A 19,930-nucleotide genomic window follows, 5' to 3' on the forward strand; every position below is an offset into this window, starting at 1 on the left:
TATACTGAAATCACAATTTGTTAAATATTAACATTAAATGTATTACTAGTATAATTGTAATAATCATTGTATCATAAATAGTGGAGAAAAATTAATAAAGATATATATGCAAGAGATTGATGTATTGCAATGTTTTATTCGTGACTTTCAATATCAATATACATTACATTTTCTAATATCACAGCCACACCAAATGCTAATGGCTTATGTTAAAATAAATATTATGTCTGTACATGAAATGTTTAATGCTCAACTGCTAAACAGAAGACATGACTTTCAGCCAAAGGCACATATTTCTAAACAACTCCAAAGGTCATATATTCAAGGTCATATCCTAAGTTCAAGGTCGATGCATACCGTCACACGTTAACTTGTGCATAGCAATATTGTGCAGAACTTGTTACACAGTTTGAATTAAATATAAAACTTTAAAATACGATCATGTTACAACAAAGTTGAAACCGACACACATCGAATGCTACAGTTGACAAAAGGTGGGTTGGGTGTAGCAGATGTTGGCTGCTGAGGTTTTGTTACAATGTATCAAACATTGGGAAGTCTTGCTACAGGCTGCTACTTAAAAAGTTGCCAAAAATCCATTGTGTCAGTAACAGGTCCAAAATATGCAAAGAGACTTTTTCTAAAAAAGAACCAATCTGGACATTCAGAGTTGCTCTAGCTTTCAAATCCTTTACTCTGACTCACACTTTTACTTCTAAAATTCAAACACTTTAAACTCCTTAAATGACTTAAATCAAATATGGTATGACTGTAAACAACAAATATAATATATTCACAACTCATGGTCTCTCAAATTCTGACCAAAAAAAAGAAAATCAAATTGAATGCATGTTAACTTTGTAACCTGTACAGTACAGGTTAACAGTTAACTGTTTTGTATTGACATCAAATTGTGGCAAGTTTTAGCTGTAAGAACATATCAGCTCACTTTGTGTGTGTATGATAGCATAAAATGAACCAAATATGGTGTCAAAAGTATCCACTTTGCAGGAACTCCTATGTGAGAGCAAATGGCGCTCTTGGCAAGACAAATATCATAGAATTCTGAAATGGAATAGGCCAATTGAATATAGCTAGGGCCATTCAATATTTACTTAAAATATGCATGGAAAATGTGAATATGATAAAAACTCATATAACTGCAAATACCACCACAATGATAACACAAATTGAGATATGACAGTTTTCATAAAGCTTCAGATACTTAAAAAGTAAACCACTTTGAAAATAAGCACTCATAGCACTTATTCATAAATTCATCTGAAATACAGCTCACAATACATGAAGAACACTTCTTCCATAGCAGCAATTATACCAAATATGGCCATGTTCCTTCATTTGTAAAAATAACGAAAATCATAACCTAAGTGACCTTTGATAGTACATCTAGGCACAGGGTCTTGACCCTCAGAATGCTCACAACCTTTGACCTTTCCCCTCCCCTCCTGACCCTTGACCCATGCCTCTCTACCCTCATCTAACATAGGCTAATACATATCATGTGATCACAAGTGAACTGGCTTCTAATTGGATAATACTGGTCACATGATCACTGGTTCCACCTGACAACCATGTTGACATCACCTCACTTAACCTCCTCCCTGTTGCCTAACCCCATAACCGATCCAGATTGTGCCAAACGAGTACCTTAACATGTTGCAGGTTACAGACATACAAATGTACACACAAACCTTAAGACCTGCAACTACCAGAATAAGTGTAATTGCTAAGAACCCTTATTGCAGGTATCACAGTTCACTTTTTCCCAACATCATATGCTACGGAGACCTTGTGCAGTACTCGAGGCTGACTAGCTCTGTTCATTGCACTAAACATCACTGTCTAATCATATCTAAAAAAAATTGCATTGTAGTACACCTGTTTTGACAAGACTTGATCATTGATGTGCGTGACATGCAGATTATATAAATCACATATTGAACAAATTTTTTACACCTGACAAAACATGGAAGCTGTCAGAAAAATATCTGCAAAGTAGTAAGTCATGGCCGACTAAAATCAAGCTTAAGGCATCAAAAGGTAGGTCTAAAAGTCAATGAGGAGACATCAGATTCTGTATAAACATGTACCTGATTTAAAGGAAACTGACCAGTTTCTGTCCACCATAACTTCTCACAGCTCACAAAATAAAATGCAGTACTTAGGGCTGACCAATTGTACTCAGAGTCTGACACATTGATATGTTTTCTAAAACGAAGTAGAGATACAATGAACATACATATCGCAGTAACTGCTATTTGTCGAGAAGCCAACATTGGATGTGGCATTTTTTATACACTTTCTGGTACGTACACATGTACATTGTAGCCTGTTCACGGATTAGAATGCACATGCGCTGCAATTTTGCAGTTTGAAATGTGAATAGGCTTATATTAGCTACATTGTAGCAGAGCCAAACCCACCCACTGTCTGGGCACAGAGGGACTGTTGCAGAGTCATAACCCCACCACCACCGACATAGATTTAGTTGTTCCCCCTCTGGGCTAGCCCGGTTACACCTGTCCTTTGCAGAAAAGCCCCCTCCTCCATTGCAAGGTCTCAGAGATCACACCTTTTATGCATTGGTTGTGCTAAGAGGTAAACCCCATATACAGTGAGGTAGACACACCTAATCCACCCTTTTTATAAACTCTCCCGTTTGTACAATTTACCATAAAATTACATTGTACATACTATCAAATAAAGTGGGGCGAAACAGATAATGACAGGCGACTACTGTTTTACTTTATCTGGGTTGTGTACGATCTCGAGGTGGGAGAGCCGTCGCTTCAGCTCTGTCCACAGCAGCATGCGCTCCTTGTACGCACCCTTCAAGATGGCGGAGTTCTCCTGTGCGCGGCGCGACAGGTACGGTAGGACTTCCTCCACCGGACCGTACGGGACGTACTTGAAGGTAGGGTACCCGGCCTGGCCTGGAGGGACACAGAGAGGCAGGATGTAGATTGAAGTAGAATTCATTACCTTCGTCAAGAGGGTTATGTTTTTGAGAGCATGTGTGTGTGTGTGTGTGCAGTGTTCTCGACAGGCCTTTTCAGCATAGGGGCCCCCTATGCTGTGATTTGGACCCCCTATGCTGTTATCTGGACCCCTAAGCTGTGTTTCAACCAGCATAGGGGTGTTTCTTTCTGGAAAGAACCTTGTGACCCTTCATAAATCTTATAATATTTGGCTTTAGAATGAGGCTGTAACAGAGGAAAAACTTTACTTCACCAAATTAATCCCTCAAAATGCAGGAAAAAGTGTCTCATTGGGTTATGAATTCAAAATTTTCCGGGGGAACAAGCCGGACTCCCTAGTCTGTGGTAATTTCTTCGTAGCTTGCGCCGAGTAAAGTTGGCCTTCTGTACCTGACCCCTATCCTGTGAAAAAATTCTAGCGAGAACACTGGTGTGTGTCAGTGTGAATGTCAACACAATAAAGCCTGGGTGTATAGTCTTCATATTTGGTATGTGGATGCAGCTTCCTGAAGTACAATCAGTCTAGGCCAACCCACCCATGTCCCTGTGTAACTCACCCAGTCGAGGCCAACCCACACATGTCCAAGTGTAACTCACCCAGTCTAGGCCAACCCACACATGTTCAAGTACAACCCACCCAGTCTAAAACCAACACACCCATGTCCCACTACAACTCACCCAGAGGGAAGGAGACCTGGTCACACATGCCCAGCAGCTGCCCGAAGTACACGGTCTGGTCTGCTGGCGAAATGTTCAGCTCACGCATTCTGTAAAGGTCAAAGATCATATTACAGTCATAATCATGACACATATCGGAGGAATCATTGCCTTAAAACTAGATCTTATTGCAGCATCCGAACAAAACAAGGCCTTATTTCTAATAGGATTGAACAACCTAAAATCCTTTTTGCTGAGCTTTTGTGTTTACTATACTGACTGTAAATAATTTCGCATGGATTGTATATTTTTCAAACTGCATGTAAAATATATGCCGACATGCAATTTAAAAAGTCAAATAACCTTAAAAAAGTATTTCTAGCACACATATGCCATGGGTTCAGGTCCGGACTTATAAGTCAGGACCTGAACCTGAATCTGGACCTGAAGTTAGGTATAGATGAAGCCTGACCTCTGTACGGTGTGTTTGACGGTGTCCTCGTTGTGGCTGGCCACCATGACGTTGATGTCTCCGTACTTGTCTATGCGGGTCAGCATGTGGTCCAGACACTTGTGGTACATTCTGTAAGTCACCATAACAACAATGAATATTATTGAATGAATGAATGAATGAATGAATGAATGAATGAAGACCTTTATCCTATGTTTGTGCCCGGAGAGGCTAGATACAGGTCGTTTAACATAAACCTAACTAACATGTAAATGACATATACAGTGAAATATATACAGTACATTGTGTAAACATACATGGTAGACGAAAGTGATAAGCTAAGCTAATCCAGTAGAGTCAACTTCTTCTCGCTTCTTTGTACATGACTTGTGTAGATGTATGAACAGATCATGTTTCTTATACAAGGGTTGTCTAGACGCAACAAAAATATTATTCCATACTCATGTCCAACCTGGGCTAAATGCATTAACTTGGATACCTGAGCAAATAATAAACTATGCTTTACCTATAAAAGATATCTACAATATACATGCTTCTTCTCTGTTCTTAAAACATGTCGAATTTACAAAATTTCATGATGTCATACTTTGACGATGACAATATAGATTGTGAACATTTCATCCTTTGTCAAACGTGCATACCTCTTGTCTAGATGAATGTAACTGACAAGAGAATTATGTATAATCAAGTTTATATAGTGAGCATATACTATCATTAGATAACATAGATAACATTACAGTAAAAGAGAGCAAGAAAATCAAACTTTAAACCACTGCGAACTGTAACAGTATCTGCTTTTGTCTAATAGTTTGTCCAGTAACTTCCTACAAGGACAAACGCAAGTCCTTGCAAAAAAGTCATGCAAAAAATATCGGACAGCACCTGTTAGTTGCCTCGTAGTCTGGGTTGATCGGATCGTCGTACCCGACCGCCTCTGCGCGCTTCCGCTCCTGCTCCATGTACGCCCCGCGCACCAGCTTGCAGCCGAAGTGCCAGCCCTCCTTACGGGCCAGGTCCATGTCTGCGTACAGGTTGTTGTACGCATCCTGGCATAGGGGGTGAAGGATTGGTTGTTAAACATAATTGGGGACTATAAAATCGTCTGGAAAATCATAAATCGTAGCACTCCAAAGGGAGAGTCTACACTTGAATTTACAAGTACAGCTGTTTTGAAGGTTTACCACAAACCAGTCTTTGAACAGCCCTCAAAGCAACAAGTTTAAGACAGTTTAACCTTGAGGATGATCTAGTATCAATAGCCATTTTTATATTCCCCTTCCAGTGGGAAGGGGGATATATTGTTTTTGCTTGCCTGTTCTTCTTCTTCTTCTTCTTTCTTCTTCTTCTTCTTCTTCTTCTTCTTCTGCCAAAAACCAAGTAGATGCGCGGTGGTAGCTCTACTAATGGTATTGCAGAAAGTTATATGTACCTTATGTTACAATGTATGGATGTTATATTTGAGATGTAGGTACCTGTAGGAAAGGTGAATACACCTGACAATAAATTATGCTAATGAGTACCTTATTTGCATAATCTATGCATAAACTTGTATTTCCCTTACCATAAAAGCTGTGGATGTCATCTTTGAAATGTAGGTACCTTTAGGAAAGGTGAATGCACCTGGACATAAATTATGGTAATGAGGACCTCATTTGCATAATTTATGCAGAAACGTGTACTTCCGTTACCGTAAAAGCTGCAGATGTCATATTTGAGATGTAGGTACCTTCAGGAAAGGTGAACACACCTGGCCATGAATTATGCTAATGAGGACCTCATTTGCATAATGTATGCATAAACTTATATTTCCCTTACCATAAAAGCTGCGGATGTCATCTTTAAGATGTAGGTACCTTAAGGAAAGGTGAATGCACCTGGACATAAATTATGCTAATGAGGACCTAATTTGCATAATTTATGCATAAACTTGTATTTCCCTTGCCGTAAAAGCTGCAGATGTCATATTTGAGATGTAGGTACCTTTAGGAAAGGTGAACAGACCTGGCCAAAAATTATGCTAATGCGGACCTCCTTTGCATAATTAATGCATAAACTTGTATATTCCTTACCGTAAAAGCTACGGATGTCATATATGAGATGTAGGTACCTTTAGGAAAGGTCAGGAAACCTGGCCATAAATTATGGTAATGAGGACCTCATTTGCATAATTTATCCATAAACTTGAATTTTCCTTACCGTAAAAGCTATGGATGTCATATTTGAGTTCTAGGTACCTTTAGGAAAGGCGACTACACCTGGCCATAAATTATGCTAATGTGGACCTCATTTGCATAATTTAGGCATAAACTTGTATTTCCCTTACCGTGAAAGCTACGGATGTCATATTTGAGATGTAGGTACCATTAGGAAGGGTCATAAAACCTGGCCATAAATTATGCTAATGAGGGCCTCGTTTGCATAATTTATGCATATCCCTCACCGTAAAGGCTACGATTGTCATATTTCAGATGTAGGTACCTTTAGGAGAGGTGAACACACCTGTATATAAATTATGCTCATGCCGACCTCCTTTGCATAATTTATGCAGAGACTTCATGGTACTGGGAGGGGAATATCCTGCATTTTCCCGAAAATGTTGCCATTCTAGTTTCTTGCAACTTTTTCAATTGTCATCATGTCCCAGTGTTTGGTATGAGGAAAAAAAACACGGTTACAATGGGTACATGTGTATGCAAATAACCAGGGAAACAGGGTGTCCTTTGAGGCCTGCGAAAGGAAGGCAGTGTTCTCACCAGAATTTTTTCACAGCATAGGGGTCGGGTACAGAAGGCCAACTTAACGCGGTGCAAGTCACGCGTGGAGTGCTGAAGACATGACCAGAGTAGGGAGTCTGGCATGCATGTTCCCCCGGTAAATTCATAACCCAATGAGACATTATTTGATGCATTTTGAGGGATAAATTTTGTGAAGTAGACTTTTTCCTCTGTCACAGCCTCATGCTAAAGCCAAATATGAACTTTTTATAAGATTTATGAAGGGTCACAAGGTTTGTCCCAGAAAGGAACACCCCTATGCTGGTTGAAACACAGCATAGGGGTCCAGATCACAGCATAGGGGGTCCAAATCACAGCATAGGGGGCCCCTATGCTGAAAAGGCCTGGCGAGAACACTGGAAGGCTTCTGATTTCTGTTTTCTTAGTGTAAGACTGATTGCAGCTGCAGGGTGTCCAGACCACTGCAGCAGCAGAACACAGTGGTCTGCTGCTTAACTACTAGGGCATCCAGAAAACACCCTGACGCCCTTCTAGCTAATAGTCTGGTGCGTGTAGAAGCCCCACCTTGAGGTAGCACTGGTAGGTGTTGAAGATGACAGGTCTGTTCAGGTTGAACTTGCGCATCATCTCCACCGTCAGGCGGGTGATGGCGGGCTGGAAGTACGTCTGCTCCGCGTCTACCATCAGCCGCACACCGTGCTCTTTCGCAGCCTGGGGACAGGGGGGAGGAAAATGTCCAGATTGTCAGATAAATCATTGATTGGTGAAGCCACCTAGGGCACTTTGCACCTGGCCTATGAAAGCCAGAACACAGTGAGTTCTTGTGTCCATTCGAGCCTCTGAAGACGTCACACCACGGCAAAACATGTCTGGGTGTGGGCTGGAATAAAGTTTCTAAACAGGAACTTTGCGGCTACAGCGTCGGTTCCGAAGATGTGGCATAAGTTTTTACGGCTGACTTGAGGTGTCAAACAGCCTGGCGTCTTGCAGGTATTCACTTTTGCTGGAGAGCCTAGCGCTGGCACACATGCCATCAAACATTTCAGTGACTATTCCCCTTCCTCACTTGCGTAAAATACACAGAAATGATGTATCAACATATTCATGCGGCACAGAATGTTCTTTATCTGCTGTCTCTCTTACCCTATACACCAAAAAGTCTGGGAGGGATCTGTACTTTAAAGCTGGAGACAGCCCTGCTGTTAATTGTAACGTTAGAAACCTACCTTTGCCAGCATGTTCATGCGCCTCAGCATGTTCTTCATCTGCTGCTCCTCCTCCTCAGTGATGAAGGACATCACATTGCATTTTTGCAGACACCACCATGTAACCAGACACTACCATGTAACCCGACACCTACCTCAGCTAACATGTTCATGCGCCTCAGCATGTTCTTCATCTGCTGCTCCTCCTCCTCCGTGATGGAGGACATCACATTGCATTTTTGCAGACACCACCATGTAACCCGACACTACCATGTAACCCGACACCTACCAAATAACCCCACCTACCTCAGCTAACATGTTCATGCGCCTCAGCATGTTCTTCATCTGCTGCTCCTCCTCCTCAGTGATGGAGGACATCACATTGCATTTTTGCAGACACCACCATGTAACCCGACACCACCATGTAACCCGACACCTACCAAATAACCCCACCTACCTCAGCTAACATGTTCATGCGCCTCAGCATGTTCTTCATCTGCTGCTCCTCCTCCTCAGTGATGGAGGACATCACATTGCATTTTTGCAGACACCACCATGTAACCCGACACCACCATGTAACCTGACACCTACCAAATAACCCCACGTACCTCAGCTAACATGTTCATGCGCCGGAGCATGTTCTTCATCTGCTGCTCCTCCTCCTCCGTGATGGAGGACATCGCATTGCCTTTGCATTTTTGCAGACACCACCATGTAACCAGACACCACCATGTAACCAGACACCTACCAAATGACCCCACGTACCTCAGCTAACATGTTCATGCGTCGCAGCATGTTCTTCATCTGCTGCTCCTCCTCCTCAGTGATGGAGGACATCGCATTGCCTTTGCATTTTTGCAGACACCACCATGTAACCAGACACCACCATGTAACCAGACACCTACCAAATGACCCCACGTACCTCAGCTAACATGTTCATGCGTGCAGCATGTTCTTCATCTGCTGCTCCTCCTCCTCCGTGATGGAGGACATCGCATTGCCTTTGCATTTTTGCAGACACCACCATGTAACCAGACACCACCATGTAACCAGACACCTACCAAATGACCCCACGTACCTCAGCTAACATGTTCATGCGTCGCAGCATGTTCTTCATCTGCTGCTCCTCCTCCTCAGTGATGGAGGACATCGCATTGCCTTTGCATTTTTGCAGACACCACCATGTAACCAGACACCACCATGTAACCAGACACCTACCAAATGACCCCACGTACCTCAGCTAACATGTTCATGCGTGCAGCATGTTCTTCATCTGCTGCTCCTCCTCCTCCGTGATCGAGGACATCACATTGCATTTTTGCAGACACCACCATGTAACCAGACACCACCATGTAACCCGACACCTACCAAATAACCCCACGTACCTCTGCTAACATGTTCATGCGGCGGAGCATGTTCTTCATCTGCTGCTCCTCCTCCTCCGTGATGGAGGACATCGCCGGCTCCAGCTCGCCCGTCTCGATGTTCGGCACCACAAACAGCTTCCGCAGGCTGTGGTTCGGCTTCAGCATCTGGTTCCACTCCAGCAGGTCCACGTCACTGAAACCGGCAGAAAAACATGGTTAAAAACCATCCACTTTCAGGGCAACTCATCCCTGAACCAGGCAAATCAGCTGGTTTCACTCTAGGAGGTCCACGTCACTGGAACGGGAAGAAAAACATGTTCTAAAATCATCTAGTTTATGAACCGCGCAGGAAACCACCCTTAAAAACCATCCCGTTTCAGGACAAGTCGACCCTGAACTGGGAGGAGAACCACACTTTTTTCATGTCACTAAACCAGTACATGAACTCCCCTGAAATCTTCGCTAGCCAAGCCAAGCCAAGCCAATGAAACCAGTACAATGAGGTTGTGAGTTCGATAATTGGGTGCATTATACCATAAGCTCTAAAAATGGCACTTACTGCTTTCTCTACAACACAACCCTGAATTTAACTGCACACATCAACTGTCTGGTTATCCTCTAATACAACCAAAACATGAACTGAGTATAAGCACCGTCTTTGCATGTCACCTGACACCACCGTGTAACACGACACCTACATTGCATGCAACCCAACACCTACTCATTGGCACCCCAAGCTCCTCCAAACAGTTCTGAAAAACTTCCCATCTAACACTACACCCGCTGTAACATGACACCTCCCCTGTAACCTGACACCTACCCGGAGGCATCCTGGTCCATCCAGGTGAACCACCAGCCCGACTCGTCCCGGCTCATCGGTACCCTAAGCTCCTCCAGGCGGTTCTGGAAAACCTCCCATCTAACACTACACCCATGTAATATGAAACCAACATGTAACCCGACACCTACCCGGAGGCATCCTGGTCCATCCAGGTGAACCACCAGCCCGACTCGTCCCGGCTCATCGGCACTCCCAGCTCCTCCAGACGGTTCTGGAAAACCTCCTTCGTCAGTTTCCTCTTCACCCATGGCAGCTTCTTTTCTGCCGACGTCAGCGCCTCGAAAAACTGCCGCGTTGTCGCGAGAACGTCAGACAGTTGCAACTAGAGAACAAAACGCTATGTTAGGTGTGGATGATTTTCATATTTGCAAGTTTGTTTGGCAGTAGATCACCTGAAAAAAGAAAACTGTTAGTAAATTTTTAACATATCTGCAAAAAGAAGGAAATTTGAAGTCTCATATCCTTGTATCTCGTATCCTAATTTGGCTGTAACTTTTACATGTCAGTAATCTGCCAAAAGAAGGTAAGGATCATCCTCATTTTTTTCTTGAGGGAAATATGATTTAAACTTTTTGCACCATATCTTAATTAGTTTCTAACGATTATGTGAACTCTGATATGAGACCATGCGTTGTCAGAAATAAGAAATCGATCACTCAGCTTCACCAGACCTGTGACCTTGACACATGACCTTCAAACAAATAAGCTCAGGTCATAAAATACATTATTTTCTAAATGCCAAAGATTATAAAACAAAAAAACAAAATTTTAGGTCTGGTAAAACTAAATGTGAGGCGAGTAGTCTGTGCTGTTGTAAACAGCCACCCCCACACCAGGCCTACCTGTAGTACGGACTGCTGGGTGTTCTGTCCAATTGCCTGACAGTAAAGCCGAATCATACATGATTGTATACTTAGGTAAGGGTTAAGTAAAACAGTCATCGTCTACAGCTGCTGTTTATGTTATGTGTTATGTACTCCGTAATTGTACCATGCTTTTATGAATCCAGGAAGAGTAGATTAGACTTTCAGGTCTAATCTAATGGATTTCTAATAAAACAAACAAACAAACAAACAAACAGCTGTGTTCTAATTTTTTTCCGGCCTACCTAATTTTTTCCGGCCTGTTTTCCTTCAGTGTTGGTGAGAATTTGACACCTACAATGTATGCCATAAGTGTGATGATGTCAATTTTCTTGACATATACACCTAAGGAGAGCAATTGCAAAGAAATCAGGTGGGCTGAAAGAAGTTGGAACACAGCCTTTGATGAGTTTAGAAATATTGTGTTCAATTTGAGGGCAGTGAATCAAAGAACAAAAGTCTGTTCATGTGCTGATGAAATGAAATTTGTCTGAAATTTGAGGTGGAAACAGTGATTTATGGATTCCGAAATAACTTTTTGCGAAAATATAGACTGTGAGGCTATTGGAAAGAACACCCCAAACAAACTCAAAGGTCATAGGGCAGAGATCCATGCATCTGCCCATGCAGCTAGTATCCATGGCAACCTGTACCACCACGCCCACTACAGCCATGACCTGCCCGCAACCTTTGACCTATGACACGACCTGTGGGATGACCTATGACCTACCAACAGCTGGGGTCGTCCCAGGGCGGTGAGTTTGATGGCGGCGAATCCGTCGGTGCTGGAATAACCTGACACAGAGGACACAACAGAACGGAGAAGACGTTAGTCTGAGAGACTCTGAACAGCTTGAGGCGTGTGCTGAAAATAAAGGAGGGATTAACTTAATAAACGTTGCTCTAACTTACTAATAATTCTGCCAGGTATGCTAAGAGTCATCAGGATAATTAATGATGCTGCTTTTAATAGATCTCTGGATCTTGAATTCAACACTAATTCTAATTTAGCCTACTTAGCCTTCAAATTTCTGTAAATTCATGAAGATCTACTAAAATGCAGCAAATTTTGGTTGTTCAAATGGCTGCCCATTCGGTGGAAAGGGTTCCGGATAATTGTTGCCTGGAACGATAATTGGAGCCTCGCCTCTGGCTTATCAGTGCTATTATCCCCCCACCCTTCATGTGATCATGATGCATACGCGTAGACGACTTGTTATACTTGAACATCCACATTCTGGAGCGCTTACTGGGGCCAAGACTGAATCAATGAAATGACAAACAAAAGAACTTAGACACCCAACCCAAGCACCTGCATGCCTACTGTAGATTTTTAAATTTTCAGGTTCGGTTTTTGTGGTACCATTAACTGTGAAAACATCCACGGTCTTCGAACATGTTACTACTACTATAATAACAGTAGTACTTGTATTTACTACTTTCCAACAGGAACTAAAAAATGCTGGAAACTTCTGATTTTCACCGTGCCCCGAAATTTCAGTGCTGCGAGATTAGAACTTACAGTACTTTTGTTAGTATTTGTTCATCGCCCCATGAAAATCTATCAAAGATGGTGGCATGGTGAAAATCAAGAGCTTGCAGTATCTTGGAGTTCACAGTAAACTGTTGAAACAATATAATTTTTATATTGTAACGCAATGCAAGGAGATCTAAAGCATAATAATAATATTCAAAGCATGATGAATTGGCATTGATGAGAGGTCATCACAAAAAACACACACAAACAAAAAAATCATGAATATTTTATGACTTACACTCAGTAGTAGAGTTGGGTACAATATATATATATTATACCACAGAAATGATCACGTGACAATTTAAATTTGACGCACCCACACCCACACCCACATGCACACACACACACACACACACATGCAAACACTCACACTCACAAACACATCCACTCACGGACACACACACAGACACACACAAACATGCACTCACACACCCATGCGCACACTCATGCACGAGCACACACACGCGTGCACACACAGACACACTCACAAAATACAAACGCACACACATATATACGCACATACACACAAATGCACATGCACAGACACATTAACACCCACACATATGAACACACACATATATTCACTGCGCACACTCACACACTTACATTTTCCAGAAAAAGAAGTCACACAGCCATGTTCCAAAGTAGCGCCCCCTACCTGCGGCCTTGATGCAGTTCAGGAAGATCTTGACGTTTTCGTCGCACTTGTGTTCGTCCTCGTAGAAGTACGTCCTGGCGCTGACCACGTCTTCTCGCCGGTCGCCAAACTCCTCGTGAGCCTTGAACTTCTCGCTGTGGATTTCTGAGGGAACGCACAAAGGTTAGCAGGCCTCGAGATTCATTTTTGTACATAACTGGCCATGTTGACTTGATCATATGGATGGAATCCTCTGGGAACTCCAAAGCGTGTGTTTCCAAAAAAAAGTTGCCTTCAATTATGAAATCTACATGGCCGGTATACCAAATGATGGATTCTTCATTTTGGGTCTTTCACATGTTCTTCTTTGAGTTTGGCATTCTAGACTTTAGTAGTATCCGTTTTCCAAATCATTTTTCTGCCATTGGGGGCATATATTAGTTCATTTTGTAGCTGCTTTCCACGATTAACAGTATGGTTGAACACCTTTTTTTATTTTTGGAAATGGACGAAAATAATTACACTCTTTGTGCTCTATCAAGATTTATGACACTACTGCAAGCCTAACAGCTGCCCTGCAGCAAAGGATTATGCCAGACTTAGAAGAGCTTTGCTGAGCTTTCTTAACCTGAGAGGGAGCCAGAAAGCAAGGCACTTGGAAGCAGGCTGTGGTGGCCCATGTCGGCGCCAGCTGCATGAGCTTTGTGGCGAAGAAGACAGAGAGAGAGAGAGAGACAGAAAAAAAATAAATAGAGAGAGAGAGTGAGAGAGAGAGTGGGGGGGAGGGGTCTTTTTAAGTGTGAAAAAACTTTGGTACCGATCTATAAGCAGCAATTATAAGCTATCTTAAGCCTCAGTGTAAAGTGAACCAGTGGCAGACGGTTACCAAAATGTTATTGGTATGAAACACTTGCCAAAGGTTGTGCGTATAGCTAAGAGTCTTTTTATTCCGTGACTTACAATACCAACCCGATGAAACTATTACCGAGTGTAAAAAACAATTTTGAAGGTTATCTTCTCCCCTAAGCTGATGACCTTGGATGGTTGCCTCCCCCAATCCCATGAGACTTTGATAAAAATAAATGGACCATAATCTTTACCTGACTGTTCAGGCTCTGCTGAGGAGACACACGCACTGGAGAAAGAAACAAAAGAAAGCAGGGTTTATTATTAGTTCTTTGTCGAACAACTTGTTAAAAAATTAACAATATCATCTGTCAGTTTTTACACTAAATACATTCTCCTTATAAAAATCATGCTTATTATTTGCTGGGCACTGCTTTAGGAACAGCAAGGAAGTGGCGTCCAGTCTGGTGCTCTGGGTACCTCGACATGGGAAGAGAAAGCCAGGAAGGCAGCCTCTCACCTACATGGATGTGCTACACAAGGACACAGGCCTACTCCCTGAGGCACTGGCGAGGGCAATGGAAGACAGGCGTTTCTGGGCTGGCAGGGTGGTTCGAGTGGCGGAGGAAGACTGGCACTCGACATAAGTCAAGTAAGTAAGTAATGCTTATTAAGACTTACTCCATTTCTGCAGTCACAGCCTCATCCCTGGACAGATCCTCCTCTACGGAGTAATCGAGGATGGACCCGACTCCAAACTTCTCCATCCGCTTGATGAGGGGCTTGATGCTCTCCTGGTCTTCCCCCGCCACAAAGTGCCCGTAGAAAGTGGACTTCATGCACATTTTGAACAGGCGCTTCCCCAGGATACGGCGGCTAAGCTTCATCAGCTGAGGACCCGGGAACAGAAGGAATGAAGTCAGTGATCACAATTGACATTTTAAGACAAGTCAGCAGGCAGACACTAGTCATGGGATTTCAAGACAATCAAAACAAGGATTCTAAGCTACTGTAATTGTAAATGCATTTAAGTTTGTATGGTTTTTATTTCCCGCTAAGGCGAAAATGGAGCATTCGTGGTGGTTTTACGTTCGCGGCAGCGCTGTAGTTACATGATGCTAGTATTGGATAAAAATGTTAGCGGTACATGGCTTTAAGTTCGCGGTGAAACGGTCGCCATGAAAACCGCGAACATAAAACCACCGCAAACATTTCTGCATTTACAGTACATCGTCTGTGGTTTTATGAATTATAAATGAAATCCTTATAATATTACTATAATTTTCATATCATATAACTTATGTACCATCATTTCACATGTACAATTAACCTTCTCCCTGCTACCAAGTGTATATAATATAACTTTGTGACTGATAGAGAATAGGGTGTCAAACGGTTACTTCAGACTGTGCTAAAGATGGAGAGAGGGTGGACCTTAACCCCTTTGAAGAAAAAAAAATGATGAAATTTTGTGGCAATCTCCCTTGACCTTGCAGCCTCTTTTGAAATTGCAGAATACCGGCACTGCAATCCTTCCAGGAAATAAAACACTTATTTTCTAAGGGCTCAGACTCCAATCACAGTTACTGCAGTTACAATTTTTTCGTTGTACAACAGCTTACAAGCCTCTAGGGACTAATCAGGTTTTCTGGTGTCTTAAACAGTCTTAGTTCCACAAAATAGTGTAGCTGTAACAACAGGCTTATCTATCATTAAGTATTTAGTCGCTCATTGTGCTGACACTCTGAAGGTGACACATGCAAACACGACCTTTGTACACTTTCCAACCACTTCTCTGTTAGCAGCGTTAGCTAAATAATGTAAGTTATCAGTATGTTTAAAACATTATCACATTGTAAAGATTCTGATTGAATATCTAATCAATATCTGGCCGAGACCTTCTTCGTGTATCTGGAGTCTGTCTATTACTGTAATTGATCTTTTAGGCTTCAAATATATTAGAAAATAACAACGTCAAGAATAAAAATACTTGTGCTGATCATGCTACTCATGGTCAGGCAGTTGGCACAAAATGTCTAATTTACTATTAGAAAACTTGTGAATGTTATTTTTCCCACTCTTGCATCTGTACTAAAGTTCCAAAAGACTGCTGTCCCAATTAATTAATAAGGTAAAGTATCTATTCAACCTCCAGGAGTCATAAGGTGTCCATAACCTGAGGTTTGTGTGTACAGCTTTGGTACAATGGGAACAGAATTGTTGGTTCACTCCCTCCATTTACTGATGACTTAGCAAACTCCAGCCCTACTTTGAACACTGTTGAATTCAAAGTTCAAACATACAGCTGTATAAGTGGTGCAGCAAATCAACACTACTAGTGTGTTAACATGTCAACTTGCGGCACACAAGGTACTTGGCATGTTAACACTGTGGCTAAACAGTAACCAACTGCATTGTCTGCTACCGTAAGCATTGTACGACTACTAGTAGTTGCCTTGACTTGGTATATGATACTAGTAGGTAGAAAGCATAAGCCACAGGTACAAATGTATTGTAAAATAGACAGAAGCAAATATTTCTAAAAATAGTCATGTTTGATGATGAGGAAGTGAAAAAAATTCAGATTTTGTATAATCTATGGAATTACAATGAGTTTTAATCTGAAAGTTTTTAAAATTATATTGTGCCTTAAATTGATACCTGGGAGTCAGTGTAAGATACACAAAATTCTGATACTGTGTTGTTTGTTATGTGTTTTTTTTATTTACAATTTTTTTAAAATTGACCTGAGGCTTAAAAGCAATAATTATCAATATTGTAACTGGTTTAGAATATGTAAAAGCTTTTAAGTTAAAACATTAACGTCTTGCCAGATGACTGAAACAGCATTTTCCCTTGCCAGGAAGCCATGGCCAGATTGTGTCCTTGCATGTTTGTCTATTCCTGGCCAGTGCTCAATTTTGCAGCTCTCAAAATCACATGACTGACTGCCTCATGATATTAACACTTGCGGATATCACATAGTGGGTCAAGTATATATGGAACAGGTCCGCAACACCCTTTAATAGAGTTAAGGGCACTCAGTTACGGTTCAACCACACTCAACCCTCCAAAACAACACAAGCACCTCCAGGAATGAAAACTGGGCTTTAATTTCTTTAATTCAGTACTAGTACTAAGTCTTGCAATGGCAACCTTTAAGTGATATGAATAATAGAACTTACTTGCAACCAGAAATTCATATAAGCCAAATTGTTATTGTTTCGCACTAATGATAGCTATAAAATGTTTGCAAGCTACAATTTAGATTTTCGCACAGCTTTAATCTAACGCTGTCATTTTAGGGTCCATCAATCAACATTATTTATATATAAACACTGACAATTTTTACAATAGATGTTTCTGCAAAAGTGCAATTCTGCAAGTACTTTTAACCAAAAGCCAAAATCAGTTTCTCTACAGTCTACACACACAGCCTCCCAAGAGAGCAGCTGGTCCTGAGATCTTTTAGTAGTTTACTTTGACAGCTTCTACTCGCCATATGACATTTTGTTATAAATCATAGATATAAAATTTATATCTATGATTTATAACAAAATGTCATACATGATTTATAACAAAATGTCATACATGACCAACACATAATTTATATTATAAATTATGTGTTGGTCACTGACACTGTCAACGTCGACATAATTAATTTCTTCCTGGAGTGGTGATAAAAAGTTGAGAAAAATAGAATTCAAATGTAGTTAAAATGCTGAAGAGGGTTCAACTAACTTCATACAACTCAGGGGTTTTTCTAGAAAAATCAAACAAGAGGGAGAACACACTATTCTATGTATTTATGGAAGAATAGATTGCTGAGGGAAGGCTGTATACTGGGGATTAAGCTAAAATCTGAATTCGACAAGGGGGTGCTGGGCTGAAACAAGAGGGCACAGAGCCCCTCTTTCCCAATTTAAACAAACCCCTGCAACTTGCATCATCATCATATACCCTCCAAGCAGAGGAGTTGGTCCGGCAGGTTTTTGACATGTCAGGGTTACTTTTTTGTCTCATTTTCTTTATGTTGCCCTCTGTTGGTTGGGGCAACAATGAAAATGATACAACATAGAAAGCCAAAGAAAAATGCCTAAAACATGTCAAAAGGCAACCAGACCCATTCCTCTGCTTGGAGAACTACATATGACATTCTTTTTCAATACCGAGATGACATCACGAATTACTTGGAAACTAAGTGCAGGAATTGTTCTCCTGGAAACTAAGCATTCGATAATCGAGGATGGCTAAACGATCCTGAAAGCAGCACAAAGCTGGATACCGGAACGACTTTAAGTAGTAGTCGTTAGCCCCGGTGAACTACATATTATAAAGAAGGTATGAATCACACTTCTAATGGGTGTATAATCCAGATTAACAGGTGCCATGGGTGTCAACCGGTGTATGATGAAGGACACAGGTTGATGAACAAGTTGTCTTGACTTCCAGTACCCATGTTTGATGGATGGAGGTTCAGTGACAGAATGAGGCCAGCCTTTTATGTAGATGGCAAGTATAATGTGCACTTAATGGTACATTTGAAACACATCTACAATAAACTAGCTTACAAAATTATGAAATCCTGGATAGAAACAGTGAAAACACGACTCCAACCAAAAGGAAGAAGACAACCAGTGGATCAAAGGCCTCCTTCTTCTTGTGCTCTAATTTCAAGAATAATTGTCCCCCAAAACCCTTGGGGGGGTGTCACCTAACAAGGCAGGAATGGTCTGCTATTTGTCTGCCCCATATTTCAGCAACTGACACACATTTAATGACTGTAACAGGCAGGAAGTTTTAGATAATTTTTCTAGTGAAAATTACCACTGGCATCAGCAATTGATTGATAATTTTCCAAAAATAAAGAGCATCCATGTCCTTGGTATCCTAAGGCACAGTAAAACATTAAAAGAAAGGGTATTCTTGAAGAAAAATAGTAAACATTTTCCCTCTCCAAATTCGAAGGATGACATTTAACGTTACACGTCATCTTCTTCTTTCTGTTGAGGTAGCCTCCTTTCATGTCATCTTTGAATATCCTACTTAATGACGAATGATCGCATGTTAAATTTCACACTTTAAGTTAGTAAAACGTTATACGAAAACAAGATAAGTGACATCGTTGACGCACCTGATTGTTGTTTCTCACGATGATATCGAAAGAACACAGCTTGAAGACAAGCAGGGACCGCAGAATTTCCCCCGTGGTTTTACTCTTGTAGGCCTCCGAGGCGTCGTCAAAGTTGAGGGAAACGGTGGGAAACTGTCGGACTTGTTCCCCGTAGTCATGCCGGATGTCGAACCGCGACTTGACTTCGGGGATATCGGCGGGAACCTCGGCGGGGGAGGTGTCGTCCTTCTCCGCGGCAACAGCCGCCCGCGCCATGTCCACCTTCACCCGGACCGGAGTCACCCGGACCTCGGCGATCTGGGGCCGAAGAAGTCCCCGGGAAACCCCGGGACATAGTCTGATCACTGTCAGTCTGGTCGCCATAGCTTACATGTACGCCGGCGGTGAGTTGTGTAAGTTGTTGTGCAGGCTACCGCCCCATCAAATTGTTGTTGTTGTCTGAATGTGATTGACATACAGCAGCTTCCACTCAAGACCTTCCCACACTGGATAGCAGTGTTGCGTAACAATCCAGGTGGAAAGGTTGTACGACAACTGCATATTGCCTACAGTGGTGCCGTAGGAATCACGCCTAGTCATGTGACGGTTGGTGTTACGTAGTAAGAGTAGGTCGATTTTATTTAGGGGGTGTTCTAAA

At 41.9% G+C, this 19,930-nt stretch overlaps 1 protein-coding gene across 1 annotated transcript; it reads right to left on the bottom strand.

Moving 5' to 3' along the window:
• Positions 1 to 116: 116 nt before the first annotated feature.
• On the bottom strand, positions 117 to 19,795 carry LOC136423551 (proline dehydrogenase 1, mitochondrial-like). Its single transcript, XM_066411770.1, has 12 exons — positions 19,294 to 19,795; positions 14,841 to 15,049; positions 14,414 to 14,448; positions 13,335 to 13,478; positions 11,870 to 11,934; positions 10,405 to 10,598; positions 9,454 to 9,628; positions 7,428 to 7,574; positions 5,011 to 5,174; positions 4,129 to 4,239; positions 3,678 to 3,766; positions 117 to 2,954 (listed from the first exon to the last, which is right to left on the bottom strand). Exons 1-12 carry the CDS (start codon positions 19,654 to 19,656, stop codon positions 2,755 to 2,757), a joined length of 1,896 nt encoding a protein of 631 aa, XP_066267867.1. The 5' UTR covers positions 19,657 to 19,795; the 3' UTR covers positions 117 to 2,754.
• Positions 19,796 to 19,930: the final 135 nt, after the last annotated feature.

The sequence above is a fragment of the Branchiostoma lanceolatum genome, chromosome 1, assembly GCF_035083965.1.
Source record: "Branchiostoma lanceolatum isolate klBraLanc5 chromosome 1, klBraLanc5.hap2, whole genome shotgun sequence".
Lineage (NCBI taxonomy): Eukaryota > Metazoa > Chordata > Leptocardii > Amphioxiformes > Branchiostomatidae > Branchiostoma > Branchiostoma lanceolatum.